The sequence below is a fragment of the Triplophysa dalaica genome, chromosome 16 (assembly GCF_015846415.1).
Source record: "Triplophysa dalaica isolate WHDGS20190420 chromosome 16, ASM1584641v1, whole genome shotgun sequence".
In the NCBI taxonomy this organism is placed as follows: Eukaryota; Metazoa; Chordata; class Actinopteri; order Cypriniformes; family Nemacheilidae; genus Triplophysa; species Triplophysa dalaica.
The window spans coordinates 2,171,289-2,192,235 of NC_079557.1; the positions used below are offsets into that span (position 1 = coordinate 2,171,289).

The 20,947-nt window shown below is 39.7% G+C and overlaps 1 protein-coding gene across 3 annotated transcripts in view; it reads right to left on the bottom strand.

Annotated features, from left to right (window-relative positions):
• The window catches only part of LOC130437733 (protocadherin alpha-C2-like), an 89,303-nt gene extending 69,082 nt beyond the window's left edge, over positions 1-20,221 (bottom strand). Inside the window, exon 1 of one of the 3 annotated variants that reach the window (XM_056769258.1) lies at positions 17,722-20,221. In XM_056769258.1, coding sequence (XP_056625236.1) covers positions 17,722-20,082 — 2,361 coding nt within the window. In that variant the 5' untranslated portion in view covers positions 20,083-20,221. Of the gene's footprint in view, positions 1-11,331; positions 13,956-14,777; positions 17,142-17,721 lie in introns of those variants that run through there. The other 2 variants (XM_056769256.1, XM_056769261.1) reach the window with 2 other exon arrangements.
• Positions 20,222-20,947: the final 726 nt, after the last annotated feature.

A 20,947-nucleotide genomic window follows, 5' to 3' on the forward strand; every position in this document is an offset into this window, starting at 1 on the left:
TTTACAATGCAGTTTAACTCAACAACCGATCATCAAACACACAGACACAGAAAACACAGATATCCATTTTAAGGCTAGAAATTATTTTTGCTTCAATATTTAATGTAAAATGTGTCTTTTTAAATCTTTAATTTATCAGTCTAACAGAAAACTAAAAACTTAGTTCTAGTTTACCATTCGAGTGAAACTTCTTATGAGAGCAGAAGAGTAAAACACCCAAATATGTGCATAGCATCACCATGGCGTATTCACTGGTTGATCAAGAATCTCTGGGAAAGAAAAAAAAATCAAGAATCTCTGGGATAGAAAGAGTGAAATAATGTCCTACTGAACCCACAAACAGAGCAGTGACAGCTCATTCTTAGCTCAGCTCTACAGGCACACACCGCTGGTTACCCCTCAGAAAAGGTCACTGACAAGTCTACTCTCATCACACACAATTCCACAACGCAAACCATAACAGCAATATCATCTGCATTACTATACAAATCAATTCAACTGATACTGTATATGGTCACGGTTCACATACAAAATGGAGCTATAGCACTTAAAGTGGTTCTTAGCTCGTAATCATAGGGGAACCACCTTTAGTGCTATATAGGATCATATCTTTGTGCTTCAGTGGTTCTTCAGAGGTTCTTTGGGTTGACCACGGTGTTTTATAGCACTGTTTCAGTATAAAGAACCTGTTAAGCCCCTGGTATGGTTCTTTAGCGGTTCTATATAGCACCTCAGTACTATAGCACTAAAAGAAGCTACCCTATATGATTACGAGACAAGAAGCACTTTAAGTGATACACAGTGCTATTTTTTTAGATTGGATCAATGAATGTGGATCATCCATTCAGAACGAATGTATAATCTCTCACACACCAGAAGAGCGAAAAGTCAGTTCTAAATAATACAATGAGAACTCAATTTTGAGTAATAAGAAGCCTGAGATTATAATTGATTCAGATAAGATAAGAACAAAAGGAACAGCAAAGAGATGAAAGAAAGAAGAAACAAAAGAGAATGAGCCTAATGATGAAGAGAAGGATAATCAACTAATTTGAATGTGACACCTGATCTGACACGCACACAAACACGCACACACCACACACAGAGCTCTCTTTCAGAAGGAGCAGCTGCGGAAGGATGTGATTGGAATCATTTTCAGGTCTAATGAACAAACACACATTCACATACATGCATCTTCAGAAGAGCGGACACACAAAAAGCATGTTAATTCTCTGCACCTGCATGTCAACCACCATCACTCCAAATTACTAACATTACCAGCCAACCAATGTGCCATAATGACACGAAACAACATAAACCAGCCCTACACAGACAACACACACACGTGTGCCTTCATACAACCTGGTCATAAAAGCCCCAGACTTTTACTAGTTTAAAAAATGAGATTCATTACATAATCATATCAATGAAATAAAAATTAATGTAGAAACACAATTTAGGAAAAACCGCTACACAATAAATACCTAAGAATCAAACTAAGGAAATACCTTATTTCTGGGCAATACAAGAGTTCATTCTATAACCAATTCCCCACCCAACATGTTGAACTACTAAATCAACAGACAAGTAAACACATATAATGTAGATATAAAGAATTTTTATAAAAACAGAGAAAGAGAAAGAAGAAAAGCGAGCAAGAGACAGAGAAAGAGAGAGCTTCGGCCATTTTTAAGCAGTGACCAAATAAACTAAATTATTCACATCGTGTTGCCCTAAATCTTCAAGGCAAAATGTGTTGTGTGTGCTTGTTTCAGTGATGTTTCTTGTGTAAGAGATGCAAGAATGCAACTCAACATGCTCTTAATTCACAGCAACGTTACAGCATCAATGGACTCTGCCGTGATCATCCCCAAAATAATAAACATAATTTAAGAATAAAATGTTTTAATCTAATGCTACCATAAAGACTTGTATAATTCCCTGTAATAAACAGTGTTGAGGAAACATTTTAAGCATTATCAAAATGATATCGCACTAATACACAATTAAATTCACAAATTAAAACTCTTCTAGCGTACAGCTTACAGCCAATAAGCAAACGACCACACTGTGGATATTAGGGGAACGACAATATAATTACATTACAATTGTATCAAATACTCTTCAAGAATCATCTTGAACAAACTTGACCGTATTTACACTGAAAACTAAAAATCTGCATATGATTATGACATCTTTGCTAAACAAATCACAAGTACGTGGGCCTGGGTTTGACATCTAGTGGATCACTATCTGAATCACACTGGAAATGTAAGCAGAAGTTGTTTATAGTGAAAATAAGCATGCTTTTGGTGAGAAGCAAATTTCATATCTTAAAAATATATGTGACGTGAAATACACGGCAACGCCTCTCCTCTCCCATCTTGTTATTCCAATCCTAATATGCTTTAACTGTCCTTTAATCAAATATGAAGTGCATATACATACATGCTCACAAGTATGCAGATCGCATGATACAGTGAATAAGAGATGCTTGTGAAAATGGACAAAATGGCTGCTGCCTCACATACCACATATGAACCACCTCCTTACACAGACGCACGCACGCATACACGCACATAGTGAATCACTGGTCCATGCCTCTCCTTCATGAAATCACGCAGCTTTGTTAAAATTTAAGATGTTGCATTAAAATTTTACTAGGATTTCTAACTTTAATTATCTTATTTTAAGTAAGGCGCTGACTTGATCACATGACTTAATATTGAGCAAAATGCTCAAAATGCAGGATAAACATGGAGGTATTAGACACTACCTGCAGCAAGGTTTAACCCTGATTTGATTGTATACTGATTTGATTATATATATTGAACATTATATAATTTCCAAAATAAATATATATCGACATTAAATGTAGGGAATAAAAACCAAGCTCCAGCAGCACAGACCGTCTAAAAATAGTATTCATCATCTTTATGACTCCTCCCACAGCTTTCCCTTCAGCCACAGAGATTTCTCCCGGGCTTCATAGCGCTTCAGCAAATACAAACTGATGCTCTGAAACTGTGTCAGGAAAGAATCGGGCTGTTTGTAGCAGCATAAAACCATATTACTGGTACTGTGTTGGCAGTATACACTTGAAAAGAATGCAAAATATACATGTATATATGGAATAATCCAATGACCTACTACATTTGCTAAGGGTGCAAAACAGTCAGAACTCACTGTGTGATATTAGATTAGATTCAACTTTATTGTCATTACACATATACAGGTACAGTGTAACGAAATGTAGTTTAGGTCTAACCAGAAGTGCAATTAGCAAGTGCAGATATACAGTGTGAATAAATACAGAATACAATATTAGGAAAATAATTTACGATGGGCATGTACTATGAAAATATGACAATCGGTATGTACTATGAACAATATATACAGAAGGCTATATACTGTGAACATTAATGTACAGGAGGTTATGAACAGATAACAATATAGACTATACAATAGTGCAAGTGACTTGAGTGTGCATTAGTTACAGACATTAGCTATTAAAGTTACAGTGCAGCAGATGAGTTAATGTGGTTATTAAAGGTACGGTGCAATACATGAGTAGATGCAGATATACAGTCACAGTGCAGTAGATGAGTTAATGCAGTTATTGAAGTTATAGTGCAATAGATGAGTAGATGCAGTTAGTTATGCGATAGATGCAATAATGCAATAGATGAGTTACAGTGCAGTAGGTGAGTTAGTGCAGTTATTAAAGTTACAGTGCAGTAGATGAGTTAATGCATTTATTAAGGTTACAGTGAAGTAGATGAGTTAATGCAGTTATGAAAGTTACAGTGCAGTAGATGAGTTAATGCAGTTATGAGAGTAGTCCATTAGTGCAAATGAGCATTCAGTGTAATGTTCCTGGTGTGCAAGTGAGCAGTATAGAGTGCAAATGATGCGTGTAAACAGTCCGGTAGAGCAGATAACATGAAGTACTGGTGTGTACAGTTCAGTCATGCATGGCAGCCCTGTAGTGCAATGTAAACATTGTAATAGCAGCATTAAGTTAAAGTTATGAGAGGTAGTGAAATCAGTGGGGAGCAGGAAAAAAGCTATTTCCTAGTCTGTTGGTTCTTGCCCGGAGGCACCTGAAGCGCCTACCGGAAGGCAGGAGAGTAAACAGTCTATGAGCGGGGTGAGAGGAGTCCTTGAGAATGCTGCGAGCTCGACGCAGACAGCGTTTCTTCTGGATGTCCTCAATGGAAGGGAGTGTAGTTCCTGTGATGCGCTGGGCTGTTTTCACCACCCGCTGCAGTGCCTTGCGCTCAGCAACAGAACAGTTCCCGTACCAGACTGTGACACAGTTGGTCAGGATGCTCTCTATCGTGCAGCGATAGAAGTTCACCAGGATAGTTGAAGACAGTTGGTTCTTCTTCAGAAAGAAGAGACGCTGGTGAGCCTTCTTGACCAGGCATGAGGTGTTGGTGGTCCAGGACAGGTCCTCCGAAATGTGGGTCCCCAGGAACTTAAAACTGGAAACACGTTCAACAGCCGTCCCGTTAATGTGGATGGGGTCGTTTGTGCCTCCTTTCGCCTTCCTGAAGTCCACGATGATCTCCTTTGTCTTTGAAGTGTTAAGGAGCAGGTTGTTGTTTGAGCACCATGTGGCCAGGTGCCGTACCTCCTCCCTGTAAGCAGTCTCATCGTTGTTGCTGATGAGACCAATCACTGTTGTATCGTCTGCAAACTTGATGAGGGAGTTAGATCCATTCACAGGCCTGCAGTCGAGTGTGAAAAGGGAGTAGAGAAAGGGGCTCAGTACGCAGCCCTGTGGTACACCAGTGTTGAGGGTGGTTGTGGTGGAGCAGATGTTGCCTAGCCTAACAAGCTGAGGCCTGTTCGTCAGGAAATCCATAATCCAGTTGCAGGTTGTATTGTTAATGCCTAGGTTTCCAAGTTTGATGATTAGCTTGGAAGGGATTACGGTATTGAATGCAGAGCTGAAGTCTACAAACAGCATGCGTGCATAAGTGTCCTTATTGTCCAGGTGTGTGAGCACGGAGTGCAGCGCCATGGACACTGCATCATCTGTGCTCCTATTGCTACGGTAGGCAAATTGGTATGGGTCCAGTGTGGATGGTAAAGAGTCTTTTAGTTGTGACAGGACCAGCCGCTCAAAGCACTTCATAACAATGGGTGTGAGTGCTACAGGGCGGTAGTCATTCAGGCATGTCGGGCTGGAATGTTTTGGAATGGGCACAATGGAGGTGGATTTGAAACATGCTGGAACCACTGCTTGGGCGAGGGACAGGTTGAAGATGTCCGTGAAGACCCCAGCGAGCTGCTCCGCACATGCCCTGAGTACGCGACCAGGGATGCCGTCAGGGCCAGCAGCCTTGCGCGCATTTATCCGGCTTAGTGCAGTGAAAACATCTGTGGAATTTACTGTGATGATTGGGTGGTCGGTGGAAGGTGTGAGCCTGGTGGCGGGTTCCTTATTGTCTCTCTCAAAGCGTGCATAAAAGTCATTAAGCTCGTTCAGAAAGGCAGCATCTGTGGTTATGGGGATGGAGTGGTTGGGTTTATAGTCACTAATGGCCTGGATGCCCTGCCACATGCGTCGAGGGTCAGAATTGGTAAAATGCTCCTCTAGCTTCAACTTGTAGCAGTGCTTGGCCTTTTTGATGCCCCTCTTCAGATTTGCCCTGGAAGTACTATAGGCCTGTGCATCACCTGATCTGAAGGCGGTGTTGCGTGCTTTCAACAGGAGGCGCACTTCCTTGTTCATCCATGGCTTCTGATTAGGGTATATGGTGATCTGCTTTTGAGTTGTGACACTATCAATGGTGGTATTGATGTAGTCCAATACAGAGGAGGTGTAGCTGTCAATGTCCGTGTGAGAGCCACTGGTGGCCTGAGAAGCAAACATACTCCAGTCTGTGTGTAGAAACCTTTCCTGGAGTGTGAAGTCTGCCCCCGCAGGCCACACCTTGATGGTCTTCATTGATGGCTTCACACGATTAATGAGAGGTGAATACTTGGGGGTGAGCAACAAAGAGAGGTGATCAGATTGACCAAGGTGGGAGAGGGGGGTTGCGGTGTAAGCTTCAGCCATGTTTGTATAGACATGGTCTAAAGTTTTGTATCCTCTTGTGTGGCAGGAAACATGCTGATGAAATTTAGGGAGCACTGTCTTTAAGTTTGAGTGATTAAAATCTCCCGCAACAATAAATGCAGCCTCCGGGTGAGCAGTCTGTTGTTTACTGATGGCTGCATGAAGTTCTTTCATAGCAAGCTTGGCATCAGCATCCGGTGGAATATAAGCTGCCGTTATAATGGTGGAAGTGAATTCCCGTGGCAGATAAAACGGTCTACATTTAACCATGAGAAACTCAAGGTTAGCCGAACAGTGTCTCCCGACAATAACAGAGTTCGTGCACCAAGCTTTATTGACATAAATGCACAGTCCACCTCCTCTTGTCTTACCGGATTCCTCTGCCGTTCTATCCGCGCGGTGTGTGTTGTAGCCCGCTAACTCAATAGCGTTGTCCGGTATGCCGCTGTGTAGCCATGTTTCCGTGAAGATTATGACATTGCAGTTCAAAAGTCTTTTGTTGTTGATGATGCGGAGTCGAATCTCATCCATTTTGTTCACTAATGATCGTACATTAGCAAGGAAAATGCTGGGTAAAGAGAGCCGGTGTGGTGTTAGCGTTAGCTTAGCTCTTAGCCCTCCGCGTTTTCCCCGCCTCTGTTTACGATCTCGACGCCGCCGGCGAGCACTTCCGCCGGACCGTGTGGGGTGCGTAGCATCGGAGGATATACTGTATCCCACACTGCAACTTGACCTTCAGCTGTGATTTTACTTTCCTCAACTCCTCATTCGGCTAAGACATCATTTAACCCACCCTAACCAGCTGAATTATAAAAAGTGTGATTCCCATTTACAATTCCTACAGTGAGTTTAAAAAAAAGGCAGTACCCTTAGCCTCAATAAATAATAAACGAGGATAACTCAGTCAACTGACATCAAAAACCCATATTGATCAACTTAAAAAGATCATTGTGAATTCCACGATAAAATACAAAAGTCTTATACGAATAGTACAAGAAATATATGTTAAAGGGATACTGTGGGATATTGTGTATATATATATATACACAAAACATACAGTATCATAAACCACCCTGTAAAATGGTTCAGATAAAACAATACTAAAAACTGCACATATTTCAAAATCCTGTATGACAGGTGATGTGTCCCTTAGAAAGGAATTCAATCCACTTAAAGTTAAACATATACAGGGGGAAGAAAAAAGGGAACCTGAGGCCAGCTCCAGGCTGAAATACAGAGGACAGAACTACTTATACCACAATAACTAATATGACCCCCCTAAAGCACTGGACCGCTGAAGAACAGACCCGACCTCTCGCTCTCACATAAACAAATTCAACAATTACACAACTGAGAGGCTTCCACACACAGAAACACACACACACACACACACACACGCACACACACACACACACACACACAGTAACTGTGGTTTGTCTGGTTAGCATAAGTGCCAGCCAAGTACTGAGATAAATGGAAATGCTAACAGACAGCTCTCTTCAGGTATATTAAAGCCTTTGGTTGATATCAGCTTTCCTGCCAATTGTGTTCACCTGCTGAGAAACTGTTAAACGTCAATAGGTTGCATTCAATCTCAACCTCGCATTCTTACATAAAAACACTAATTCCTACAGCCAACACATATCAGTTCTCTGTAGCTCAATAAACATTTCTGGACCGGTCATTCAGGTGTCCCAGTGACCTAACTGTGTTCCCTCCTATACGAGCCATGGCTCTTACACCACACAGATAAAAGCACAGACCTGGTCAGTCCTAAACCCATTTGGCACACAGATCAAAGGGTTTGCACTGAAAAACGTCATCAAACCTAAAAGCAATATAAAGATTAAACCAAAAGACAACCAACACATTAAACATCTCACTTTAACCTTAGCGTAAGTCATTCTTTAATTCCAGCACAAAACATTCTGCTACCAAAGCAACTGGAATCGGTAGACAAAGAAACAGTCTTCCATGCTTGCTGTTACCATAGCAACTGGGGTGGAAAAACAGGACCAAATATCTGAGTGATGCTTACTCCAAATGTTAATAAAAAAGAAATATTCTGAAAATGGCCTGGTTGTGTTGTACAGCCTGGATATCAAATCATATTCAGAAATCATGTCACCGCAACTATTGTAAATCTGAAGCGTGCACGTAGCAACTATTGTTAATACTGAATCATGTTTGAAAAACAGGCACACAGAATAGATTAACATTGCTGGAAGAACCTTTGTCCCAAATAATTTACAGATGGAGGATGCTGCAGAATTCAAACGAGATGCTGAGCTGTACAGTAACTGCACTGGACTGTGTATGTGTTTGCTGGACCAGAACGAAAATTCTGCTGATCTTTGCAATACCTGATTGGACCTGCAGTACAGCACAGTCAGCAGAACAAGACTGTGAATTTCACCATTCTCAGAGACAGATATTCATATCCCTGATTCACCCAACAAACACCCAACTATATCTATATCAACAGATAAAGAAAATTTAAACACAGAGATAATCAAAATCACTGAATAGCTCAAAGATATTTAAAGCATACAGTGTAACGAATAATAATTGAGTAGATTTGTCAAAGCAACTCATTTTTGAAATTAGCAATTCTAAATTTCAAAAGTATACACAAGAAGCAAGTACAAGTGATCCCAGTTAACATGATTTCAATGAACTTGTCAAAAAGAGTGTGTGTGTGGTGGGCATGTGACTTATAGAAGGAAAAACAAATGAGGGAAAACATACACTGCATCTTTATAAATTAAGAGACCATTTCAACATTTTTTTTCTAATCTTAATTAACTATTTATATGTTTGAGTTTAGGCAAGACATCTCAGCCTCAGACTTCACGTTACTCCTACGATCCGTTGGCTAAACGTCTGATGCATATGGCACACTTTTCTGGAAACACTTCAGCACGTTCGAAGAAATTATCTGATTGGTTGAATTTCACAGGATTTCCGGGAGATCTGTGTATTGCGTTCTTTAACGGTCCGCCTGGAAACAACAAAGCCTTCTAAGAAGATCTAAGAAGAAAGCTGTCGTATTTACAACGGTTGCCATAAGAATTCATCACGATCGACTAAACACTCAAGTCTTAAAAGTTTGCAAAGTTCATGGCATAAACTTGAACTCTGTTTTGACACGTTCGTAAATGTAGATCGGTCTGTTACTGCGAGGACATTTCCACGCCCATTAACATGACGCGGCACGCAACGTGATTGGTTGCTTTACCGGTCAGTCATATGGCCTCTTGGGCAGCCTTTCCAAAGAAAGCTGCGATAAGATCTGGCTACGCGAGACTAGGCAAGATGATCATTCTGTGTACTACTGATAATATTTTCCCTAGAATTCAAATAAGTATTGTTTCCTTTTGCATGTATTTGAAGAAAAATGAAAACTGTAGTCAAAATAACAGAAAAGATGCTCTGTATTGTTTCAGACCTCAAATACTGCAAAGAAAACAAGATCATATTCACTTTTAAGCAATACAACGGTAATATTTCACATTAATGTATAGTAATAATGTCTATTTTTTCATGTGATAACCTGGATTTTATCACAGTTTTCATGCGTCTAGTTTTTCTGTCTTTCATATAACTGAAAGATGACTTTTTCACTCCTAAGGTTTGATGTTGATGAAATTCAACAGACACTGGACTGGAATGACCACACTAAAGCTACACTTTAAAACTTTGCTGTAGGTTTTGTAGCAGGTTTGCCACTTACTGTAGATTTAATTACTACTTCATATACTTTCAAAATGAGTAAGAAGAGACTGGAATTAGCACAGCAACACTGCAAAAAATGACATTCTTCATAAGCATTTTTCTCTTGTTTTCTGAAAAAAATATTTCAAACTTATTAAGTTTCGATACATTTATATAAGAAGAAAAGTGGCCCAAGATATTTAGTCTTGTTTTATGAAAAATATATACACACATAAACTAGGTGAGTTTATGGTTAAAACAAAATTGTACATTGAATCTACAGTAAGTTACTTGCAAACGGATATACAGAAAAGTTTTACATTGTAGAAAAACTTAATGAAATAAATTTTGGAGTGGACTGAATGGACTAAATTTTTTACACGGCTGTTCATATGGCATCTACAGGTCATTGACAGATCGCTCTGTGTTGGACACCTGTATTAGACAATGATTAATACATTTTTCCATAATATACATTCACCCTTGCCATTTAGGGTCTGGGTAGGGGCAATTAAATCTGCTCCCTTCAATTAAAAATAAAAGTTTCAGTAAAGAGCATCATTAAAATGTATTTATTCTTTATTAAATACAATTATAATCCCACTGAGATCTTTTCTAGGGAGACCTTGTCAAGGCGGCAGCATAGGGTACAACAAACAAGAAAAAACTATGTTTATGAAAACCAATATGTTTCAACGTTTCAACTTCAAAGTGTCTGCAAGCCCATTTGAAAATATTGCAAATTTTTATCAACTTCTGTACGTTGTCTATGTGTAGTCTTTCCAGAGTATTGTTAAACATTCACTAACGATCAAAATAAGTATCACAATTATCCCTGCTCTCCCTGAGAAAAAAGAAAAAGGGGGAAAGAAAATCAAATCAAATGAACAAAAAGTAAATAGAACGAAGAAGGAGAAATAGAGCAGGAAAAGATGAGGGGAGAATTGGAGAGTTAGGAGCTGTATGTGTGTCAGTGTAGAATAAGGCCAATCCTGCCTGCGTGAGGAACTGAAATATGTCTGTGTCACAGCCCGCGGGGCTCAGCATATCACACAGACACATACACTAAAAGCCATGAAACTAAATCTGCTGTCATTTGAGCTACATTCAAAAAAGCAACCTCATTATAGGGATGTTTATACACAGAAATAGACAAATAAGAAAATCATACAAACCACAGGCACACACAACTGACACCTCTCTATGTCCTCTTCACAGGGGGCTGAATCTGTTGACACCATCTGCTGACTACATTACAGCAAAGCCTTCTCCATCTTAATCTATTCAGTTTAATCGAACAAAATGAACACAATCATCTTAAAACTCAAGCAACATATCTCGCTCCTGCGTCCGTCTCCCTCAACATAGTCAGTTAATCTAATGTGTTGCTATGGATACCAGATTGAACATGAATGAGATTAACAGAATGATCAGCACAAGCAGGTTATGAAGCACCTATGTCTTCAAGATTCATTTAGCCATCACACAGCAAATTACAAAAAAAGCTGCCCATGGGCTATATTGGTTAGCGCAAGACCTTTTCTTACCTCTCCAGAATCTCTCCTCCTGCGATCTGGTATCACTAGAGTATTCCTATTACTGCCAGGTGCTAGAATGGAACCGATACTCATTCTTGGTCCAACTAGCATGTACCGTTTGTCTCCAGATCTGTACTGAATGCTGTGACACAGAGTCCCGTCGTAATTCATATCTTGTAAATACTTGGACGAATAGTCAGTAGATTTAGAGCACTGCATTGCAATCAACACGATGATACTGATGATAAAAAGTACTGACACAGAGCCCAATGTGATGATCAAATAAAATGTCACATTGTTTTCCTCCTCGTCTATAACTGCATTTTTAACATCAGAAGCAGCAAAAGCCTCTTTGGGCTCCACAACTTTGACAATCACAGTCGCTGTTGCTGACAGAGAAATGTTTCCATTGTCTTTCACCAGTATGACCAGTTTATGCTGGACCTCGTCTGTTTCTGTGAATGAGCGAAGGGTTCTTATCTGTCCTGTATAGCGATCCAAACTAAATAGACTGTGATCACTAACTTCCAGCAGTGAAAATAATAACCAGCCGTTGTATCCAATATCTGCATCATAGGCTCTGACTTTAGTCACCAAATGACCTGCGTTCACATTGCGGGGAATCTCCTCCACAGCTGAACCGTTAGCATTGACTGGATATAAGATCACTGGAACATTGTCGTTCTCATCCAAAATAAACACGTTCACTGTCACATTACTGCTCAGAGACGGAGATCCGGAGTCTGTAGCGAGCACATGGAATTGAAATGTTTTCAGCGTTTCAAAGTCAAAACTCTTCAGTGCATAAATCTCTCCATTTTCAGAGTTGATATTAATGAACGATGCATATTTGTTTTCATCTCCAAAGTTTCTCAAAATGTTATAGTTTATGACAGCATTTCCATCAATATCACGTTCAGCAGCTGACACAGAAAACAAAGATTTGCCTGGTACGTTATTTTCCATCACATAAAACGAGTAAGGGAAAATGCTGAACTCTGGACTGTTGTCATTTACATCTGACACCTGAACAGTTATAGTTTTGATGGAAGACAAAGGTGGCTGCCCAGCATCTCTGGCTACTAACGTGATTTCATACCGAGGTACAGTTTCTCTGTCTAGAGACGAGGCCGTAACCAGTGAGTAAATGTTATCTTGAGATGATGGTGTTAACCTGAAAGGCAAACCCTCAGTTATGTAGCACAACACTTTGCCATTGACACCAGAGTCCAAATCACTGACGCTGATTAAAGCCACCGTGGTTCCTACTTTAGAGTCTTCGGGCAGTGCACTGGAAAAAGATGTCACTTCGATCTCAGGAGCATTGTCATTTACATCAATGATCTTAATGGTTATACTCTTATCTGATGTGAGAGGTACAGGCCCTTTGTCTGATGCCTGGATATCTATTTCATAATTATTCATCTCTTCATAATCTATAGGACCAATCACAGTAATGTCCCCAGTATTAGAATTTAAATCAAAAAGTTTTAAGAGCTTACTGTCTATATCACTTCCAAATGTATAAAAGATTTCTCTATTTGGACCGTCATCCATGTCAGTAGCGTTGACCTGTAAAACAATTGTGCCAACGGGGACGTTTTCCTTCAGCGTAACAGAGTAAACATCTTGAGTAAATACTGGCATATTGTCATTGACGTCTAAAACGTCCACTATGATCTCCATAGTCCCGGTTTTCGGGGGTCGCCCTCCGTCGAGCGCAGTAAGCAGCAGCTTGTGTCGGCTGGTTGTTTCTCTATCTAACGCTTTTTGAAGAACTAGAAATGGCATTTTTCGATCCTCCCCGCGATCTTTAATCTCAATCCGGAAATGATCATTATGACTGAGTTTGTATTGTTGAACAGAGTTCGTTGCGCTGTCAGGATCTCGTGCCGCCTGTAATTGATAGCGCGCTCCAGGTAAGGCGGATTCCGATATTTCTAATCGTTTCTCTTTCTCCGGGAATGTCGGGGCATGGTCATTCACGTCCATAATTTCAACAGAGACGTAATGAATCTCTAACGGTTTTTCAAGGGCAATTTTTAAATTGACGATGCAGGCGCTGATTCGCTCGCACACAGTCTCTCGGTCTACTTTGCCGTTTACATTTAACATCCCATCAATCTGATTTACCGTGAACAGTGAGTTTCCGGAGGTTGTAACAATCCTAAATCCCCTCTCCTTTAACGATCTTAGGTCCAGACCCAAATCCTTCGCGAGGTTTCCGACCGCAGCTCCGTCTTTTTGCTCCTCCGAAAGGGAATATCGTATTTGCGCGCGGACACCTTTCCAAAATAATATGATCAATGTCATATGTAAAAGCTCGAGGCGCCATGACGCACGCACTCTTTGTTCCATTTTGTTAGAAATAACACCGACGTTTACTTAGTTAGTAAATATATTCCACACGCAATAGATGTGGATCCATATCAGTAATGAGCATACCGTAAAAAATCCTGTTTTATGTCAAATAATCCTTACGATTTGAGGCAGGTAGCTCTTAGTTGATGAGATGTGAACGACGATCATAACCAACTGATGGAGCGCGCAAACGAAAATGCAGAGACGAAGCTGCGCCATGTCTGTATGTTTGGTGCGCACTGACACCGTGCGAGTTTCGAGTTTACTGCAGACGAATATAACGGAGAACTGACTACCAATGTTAGAAAGTGCAAAGAGACAAATAAACACAAAATAAAATTTAAGGCAAAACATGGACTACAAGTGATAACTTTAGACAAGCTTAAATAAATGTTTCTCTACATCATAAAACATTTCATTGCTCATGTGGATAACTGGCTAGAAAACCAATTTAATGTATTAAAGAACATAATAATAATAATGTACTACTACTACTTCTACTACTACTACAACTACTACCTTATTCCAAATGAAAAACTTTAAATGAACACACATACATGATGGATCCAGTAAACAAGGAACTGGTCCACTCATCTCATACATCCCTGCATGTGGACAGGTCATATTGAAGGAATTTCAATTCAATGTGCTATAACAATATTAACAAGCTTCTGGTTTTTACTTTGCAAAAATCATAAACCCAACCGACAGTTACTTTCAACATCTACTATCCCCTTTAGGTCTTTGCAATCACTTTGGAAATCAAAGGCTCCATTTCCGGTCCAGTGTCACTGAAAATTATTCACGTTGTCTAATCATAAATGTAAGACATAAAAATCTGTAAAACAAAAGTAAATGTATTGCACAAAATACCGAAATATGAATAAAATTTTGAAAAAATTATATAGTGCAAAAAAAAACTGAATGAGCAGCAAAACGAGACTGTCTAATTAAAAATAATAGTTGCACAAATGTATAATCCACAAAATATACAAAATAAACTGATCCCTCCACAATGACGAGCATAAACCAAGTGATTGCTGCTAATATTTATCTAATGGAATTAGACCGTATCAAACTTTGTAGTCTCTTACCTCCCCAGAATCTCTCCTCCCACGGTCAGATACCACTAGAGTATTCCTATTACTGCCAGGTGCCAGAGTGGAACCGATACTCATTCTTGGTCCAACTAGCATGTACCGTTTGTCTCCAGATCTGTACTGAATGCTGTGACACAGAGTCCCGTCATAATTCATATCTTGTAAATACTTGGACGAATAGTCTGTAGATTTAGAGCACTGCATTACAATCAACACGATGATACTGATGATAAAAAGTACTGAGACAGAACCCAATGTGATGGTCAAATAAGAAGTCACGTTGTTTTCCTCCTCGTCTTTTACTGCGTTTTTAACATCAGAAGCTGCAAAAGCCTCTTTGGGCTCCACAACTTTGACAATCACAGTTGCTGTGGCTGAAAGAGAAACGTTTCCATTGTCCTTCACCAGTATGACCAGTTTATGCTGAGCCTCGTCTGTTTCTGTGAATGAGCGAAGGGTTCTTATCTGTCCTGTATATCGATCCAAACTAAAGAGACTGTGATCACTAACTTCCTGCAGGGAAAACAATAGCCAGCCGTTGTATCCGATATCTGCGTCATAGGCTCTGACTTTAGTCACCAAATGACCTGCGTTCACATTGCGAGGAATCTCCTCCACACCCTCAGCAGAACCGTTAGCGCTGACTGGATATACGATCACTGGAACATTGTCGTTCTGATCCAAAATAAACACGTTTATTGTCACGTTACTGCTCAGAGACGGAGATCCGGAGTCTGAAGCGAGCACATGGAATTGAAATGTTTTTAAAGTTTCAAAGTCAAAGCTCTTTAGAGCATAGATCTCTCCATTTTCTGCGTTAATATTAATAAAAGATGAATAATGGTTTTTAACACCACTGTACCTACATATCTGATAGCTGACAATGCCACTTTCACCAGCATCTTTATCAGAAGCTGACACAGAAAATAAAGATTTTCCTTGGACATTATTCTCTGTTACATAAAACGCATAGGGAGAAAAACTAAACTCTGGGCTGTTGTCGTTTACATCTGACACCTCCACAGTTATAGTTTTAACAGAAGACAGAGGTGGCTGTCCAGAATCTTTGGCGACTAATGTGACTTTATAGTGAGACATTGTCTCTCTGTCTAGAGTTGATGTCGTAACTAAAGAATATGTATTATCTTGTGATGATGGCATTAATTTAAAGGGTATGTCCTCAGGTATAGAACATGACACTCTGCCATTGATTTCAGAATCTAAATCAGATACACTTATCAAAGCCACTGTTGTGCCGGGTTTGGAGTCTTCAGGAACAGTTTTTGAAAATGATGTCACTTCTATCTGAGGAGCATTATCATTTACATCTGCAATTTTTATAGTAACACTTTTATCTGTTGTTAGAGGAACAATCCCTTTGTCAGAAGCTTGAATATCTATCTGATATTTATCTTTAGTCTCAAAATCTAAAATACCTGTCACAACAATTTCTCCTGTGGTTGGATTGACATCAAAAAGTTTTCGTAATTTGTAATTGACGTTATGTCCTAAGGAATAAACTACTTCACCATTCTGACCTTCATCTGAATCTGTCGCGTTAACCCTTAAAATGGTCGAGCCTACAGGCGTGTTTTCATCCAGCATAACGCTATAAGTATCTTTAGTAAAAACAGGGGCATTATCATTTATATCTAACACATCTATCTTTATTTTCATAGTTCCAGACTTTGGCGGTCTACCTCCATCTAAAGCAGTTAATTGCAATTGTATAGTTTTAGTGACCTCTCGATCAAGAGGCTTTTGAAGTATCAATACGGGGACTTTGCCGTCTTCATCTCGATCTATTATTTCAATACGGAAATAATCGGTGTGGCCCAGTTTATAAATCTGCACTGAATTACTGCCACTGTCTGGATCGCGCGCCGCCTGAAGTTGGAAACGCGCACCAGGAAGCACCGTTTCACTGATTTCTAAACGCTTTTCCTGCTCCGGAAATCTCGGAGCGTTATCATTCACGTCAATTATATCAACAGTCACGTAATGAATCTCGAGAGGATTTTCTAAAGCGATTTTCAGATTAATTAAACAAGGTGCGATTCTCTCGCACACCGCCTCTCTGTCTATTTTCCCGTTCACATACAACACACCCTCATTCTGGTTGACTCTAAACAATGACTGGCCTGAAGTCGAGACGATGCGAAATCCTCGTTCCTGTAAGGTTCTTTGATTAATGCCCAAATCCTTCGCAATATTCCCCACAGCAGATCCGTCCTTCTGCTCCTCAGAGATCGAGTAGCGTACTTGAGCCCAAACTGTTTGCCAACAAAAAAGCGATAAAGCAATGAAGAAGATTTTCAAATGCCGCTCCAGCCATTTGTCATACATCCTTTGTCCCATTTTGCAACAGACTCGTTCTGAAAATGTTTTCCAGCGGCTCTACATATACTAATCGAATATCCACATGAGAAACATCTAAATTATCTACACTCCAGGAACATACAAAGTAAGTCGATGTACAAAAGCACTAAGCAGGACGCACTGCTGAAACAAATGAAAAAAATGTGCGAGTATAAGTGACGAAAGAGATGGGAAGTGGGCGTATTTTGTGCGCTGTGAGTCACAGGTTTACACTGACACCTCGCTGTCTTAAACTTTCATTGCAATGGTATGGTCAAAATAAAATAACTGTTACATATATTTCTACAACTCTCTCATGATAGATCGTAAACATAAACTAAAAACAAACATACAGTTACAATGTTGTGTAATGTGAAATACAATGAAAAAATATCAGCACCAAGGACAGCGACCCTACTGCTCCCGTATGCTTCAAATAAGTAAGTAATGTATACATTAAAGGCTTGAAAAAATTACAAATATAGGCTACATAAAACAGTTATATATTTTGATTGTCGGATCAAATAAAAACAAGTAGCAAACTCATAAACAATAGAATCAACTTCCGTAATTTTCTTACCTCCCCAGAATCTCTTCTATGGTCAGATACTACTAGAGTATTCCTATTACTGCCAGGTGGTAGAGTAGAGCCGATACTCATTCTTGGTCCAACTAGCATGTACCGTTTGTCTCCAGATCTGTACTGAATACTGTGACACAGAGTCCCGTCGTAATTCATATCTTGTAAATACTTGGACGAATAGTCTGTAGATTTAGAGCACTGCATTGCAATCAACACGATGATACTGATGATAAAAAGCAGTGACACAGAGCCCAATGTGATGATCAAATAAAATGTCACATTGTTTTCCTCCTCGTCTTTTTCTGCGTTTTTAACATCAGAAGCTGCAAAAGCCTCTTTGGGCTCCACAACTTTGACAATCACAGTCGCTGTTCCTGACAGAGAAACGTTCCCATTGTCTTTCACCAGTATGACCAGTTTATGCTGGGCTTCGTCTGATTCTGTGAATGAGCGAAGGGTTCTTATTTGTCCTGTATATCGATCCAAACTAAAGAGACTGTGATCACTAACTTCATGCAGTGAAAATAATAACCAGCCGTTGTATCCGATATCTGCGTCATAGGCTCTGACTTTAGTCACCAAATGACCTGTGTTCACATTGCGAGGAATCTCCTCCACACCCTCAGCAGAACCGTTAGCGCTGACTGGATATAAGATCACTGGAACATTATCGTTTTGATCCAAAATAAACACGTTAACTGTCACATTACTGCTCAGAGACGGAGATCCAGAGTCTGTGGCGAGAACTTGGAACTGAAATGTTTTCATCGTTTCAAAGTCAAAACTTTTCAGCGCAAAAATCTCTCCATTTTCTGTGTTAATATTTAAAAAAGAGGTATAATGATTTTCTACACCACTGACCCTCCATATCTGATAGCTGACAACGCCACTTTCACCAGCGTCTTTATCAGAAGCCGACACAGAAAATAAAGATTTGCCTGCAGCGTTATTCTCTGTTACATAAAACGCATAAGGAGAAGAACTAAACTCAGGATTGTTGTCATTTACATCTGACACCTCCACAGTTATAGTTTTAACAGAAGACAGAGGTGGCTGCCCAGCATCTTTGGCTACTAATGTGACTTCATAGCGAGTTTGTGTCTCTCTGTCTAGAGATGATGTTGTAATTAAAGAATATGTATTATCTTGTGATGAAGGCATTAATTTGAAAGGCATGTTCTCAGATATTGAACATGAAACTCTGCCATTTATTTCAGAATCTAAATCAGATACACTTATTAAAGCCACTGTTGTGCCGGGTTTGGAGTCTTCAGGAACAGTTTTTGAAAACGATGTCACTTCTATCTGAGGAGCATTATCATTTACGTCAGCAATTTTTATAGTAACACTTTTATCTGTTGTTAGAGGAACAATCCCTTTGTCAGAAGCTTGAATATCTATCTGATATTTATCTTTAGTCTCAAAATCTAAAATACCTGTCACAACAATTTCTCCTGTGGTTGGATTGACATCAAAAAGTTTTCGTAATTTGTAATTGACGTTATGTCCTAAGGAATAAACTACTTCACCATTCTGACCTTCATCTGAATCTGTCGCGTTAACCCTTAAAATGGTCGAGCCTACAGGCGTGTTTTCATCCAGCATAACGCTATAAGTATCTTTAGTAAAAACAGGGGCATTATCATTTATATCTAATACATCTATCTTTATTGTCATAGTTCCAGACTTTGGCGGTCTACCTCCATCTAAAGCAGTTAATTGCAATTGTATAGTTTTAGTGACCTCTCGATCAAGAGGCTTTTGAAGTATCAATACGGGGACTTTGCCGTCTTCATCTCGATCTATTATTTCAATACGGAAATAATCGGTGTGGCCCAGTTTATAAATCTGGATTGAATTGCTGCCACTATCTGGATCGCGCGCCGCCTGAAGTTGGAAACGCGCACCAGGAATCACTGATTCACCAATCTCTAAACGCTTTTCCTGCTCTGGGAATTTTGGAGCGTGATCATTCACGTCAATTATATCAACAGTCACGTAATGAATCTCGAGAGGATTTTCTAAAGCGATTTTCAGATTGATTAAACACGGGGTGATTCTTTCGCACACAGCCTCCCTGTCTATTTTACCGTTCACATACAACACACCGTCATTCTGGTTGACGCGGAACAATGACTCGCCTGAGGTCGAGACGATGCGAAATCCTCGCTCCTTTAAGGTTCTGTGATCAATACCCAAATCCTTCGCAATATTTCCCACTACAGCTCCGTCCTTCTGCTCTTCAGGGATTGAGTAGCGTACTTGTGCCAAAACGATTCTGCCAAAAACAAGCGATATGGCAATGAGGAAGATTTCCACATGACGCTCCAGCCATCGATGAGGTCTTCTTTGTTCCATTTTGACAAAGCACCGATTCCACAACACATTTACAACGGTACTACAAATGGCAGTTGAAAATCCATAGGACAGATATTATATAAACCCCGTGAACTATACGAAGAAAAGGACAAAAGCACTCCGCAAGCCACACCGTGAAAATAGATCATCTACGTGTGTAAGTGACTGTGGGAAAGGGGGCGGTATTCTCGGTAGCTGAATCATACTGTTGGTTTACACTGACACCACGCGATCTTTCCCATTCATCGCATTGCTCAGTAAATCCTATATATAAAAAATGCTTTATTTAGGTAAGTAGGCTATGCGTTCTAACCACTGTGTTAAAAGGCATATAGCCCATATAGGGAATGAAGCCAAAGGCTTGTGTTACGCAGAACAGAGAGCTGCACGGTGGGTTCAGGACCAAGGAGAGCGACTATAATGCTTCTGACGTTTCTCATTAATCGCCTTGAATAGCCTAGCCTGCGATAAAACTGAAGTTAAAATTATTAACCGCCTGCATCGGTTTATAACTAATTCATAGAATGCAAGAACATATACGTCAAATGAGTACGACTAATAGTATGGCATGCAATGCCCAGATAACCTGAAGCACTAGCTGCAATTTTTGAGGATGCAACAAGTAGCAATCTACAACTAGATGGATAACTCATAATATAACTGTTTACAAATTTCTACATCCCTTAGCCTGTGAGGATTAAAATAAATAAACATTACAAATCCTTAAAAAATGAATAATGATCAGCTGATATGAAACACTGTATTTGCTGTCAGAAACAAACAACAGAGCGGCTTTTTTCGAGTGCTACATACACTTTACATACAAGCTCAAAGATAATTCATATCTTAAAAAAATAGGTTAATA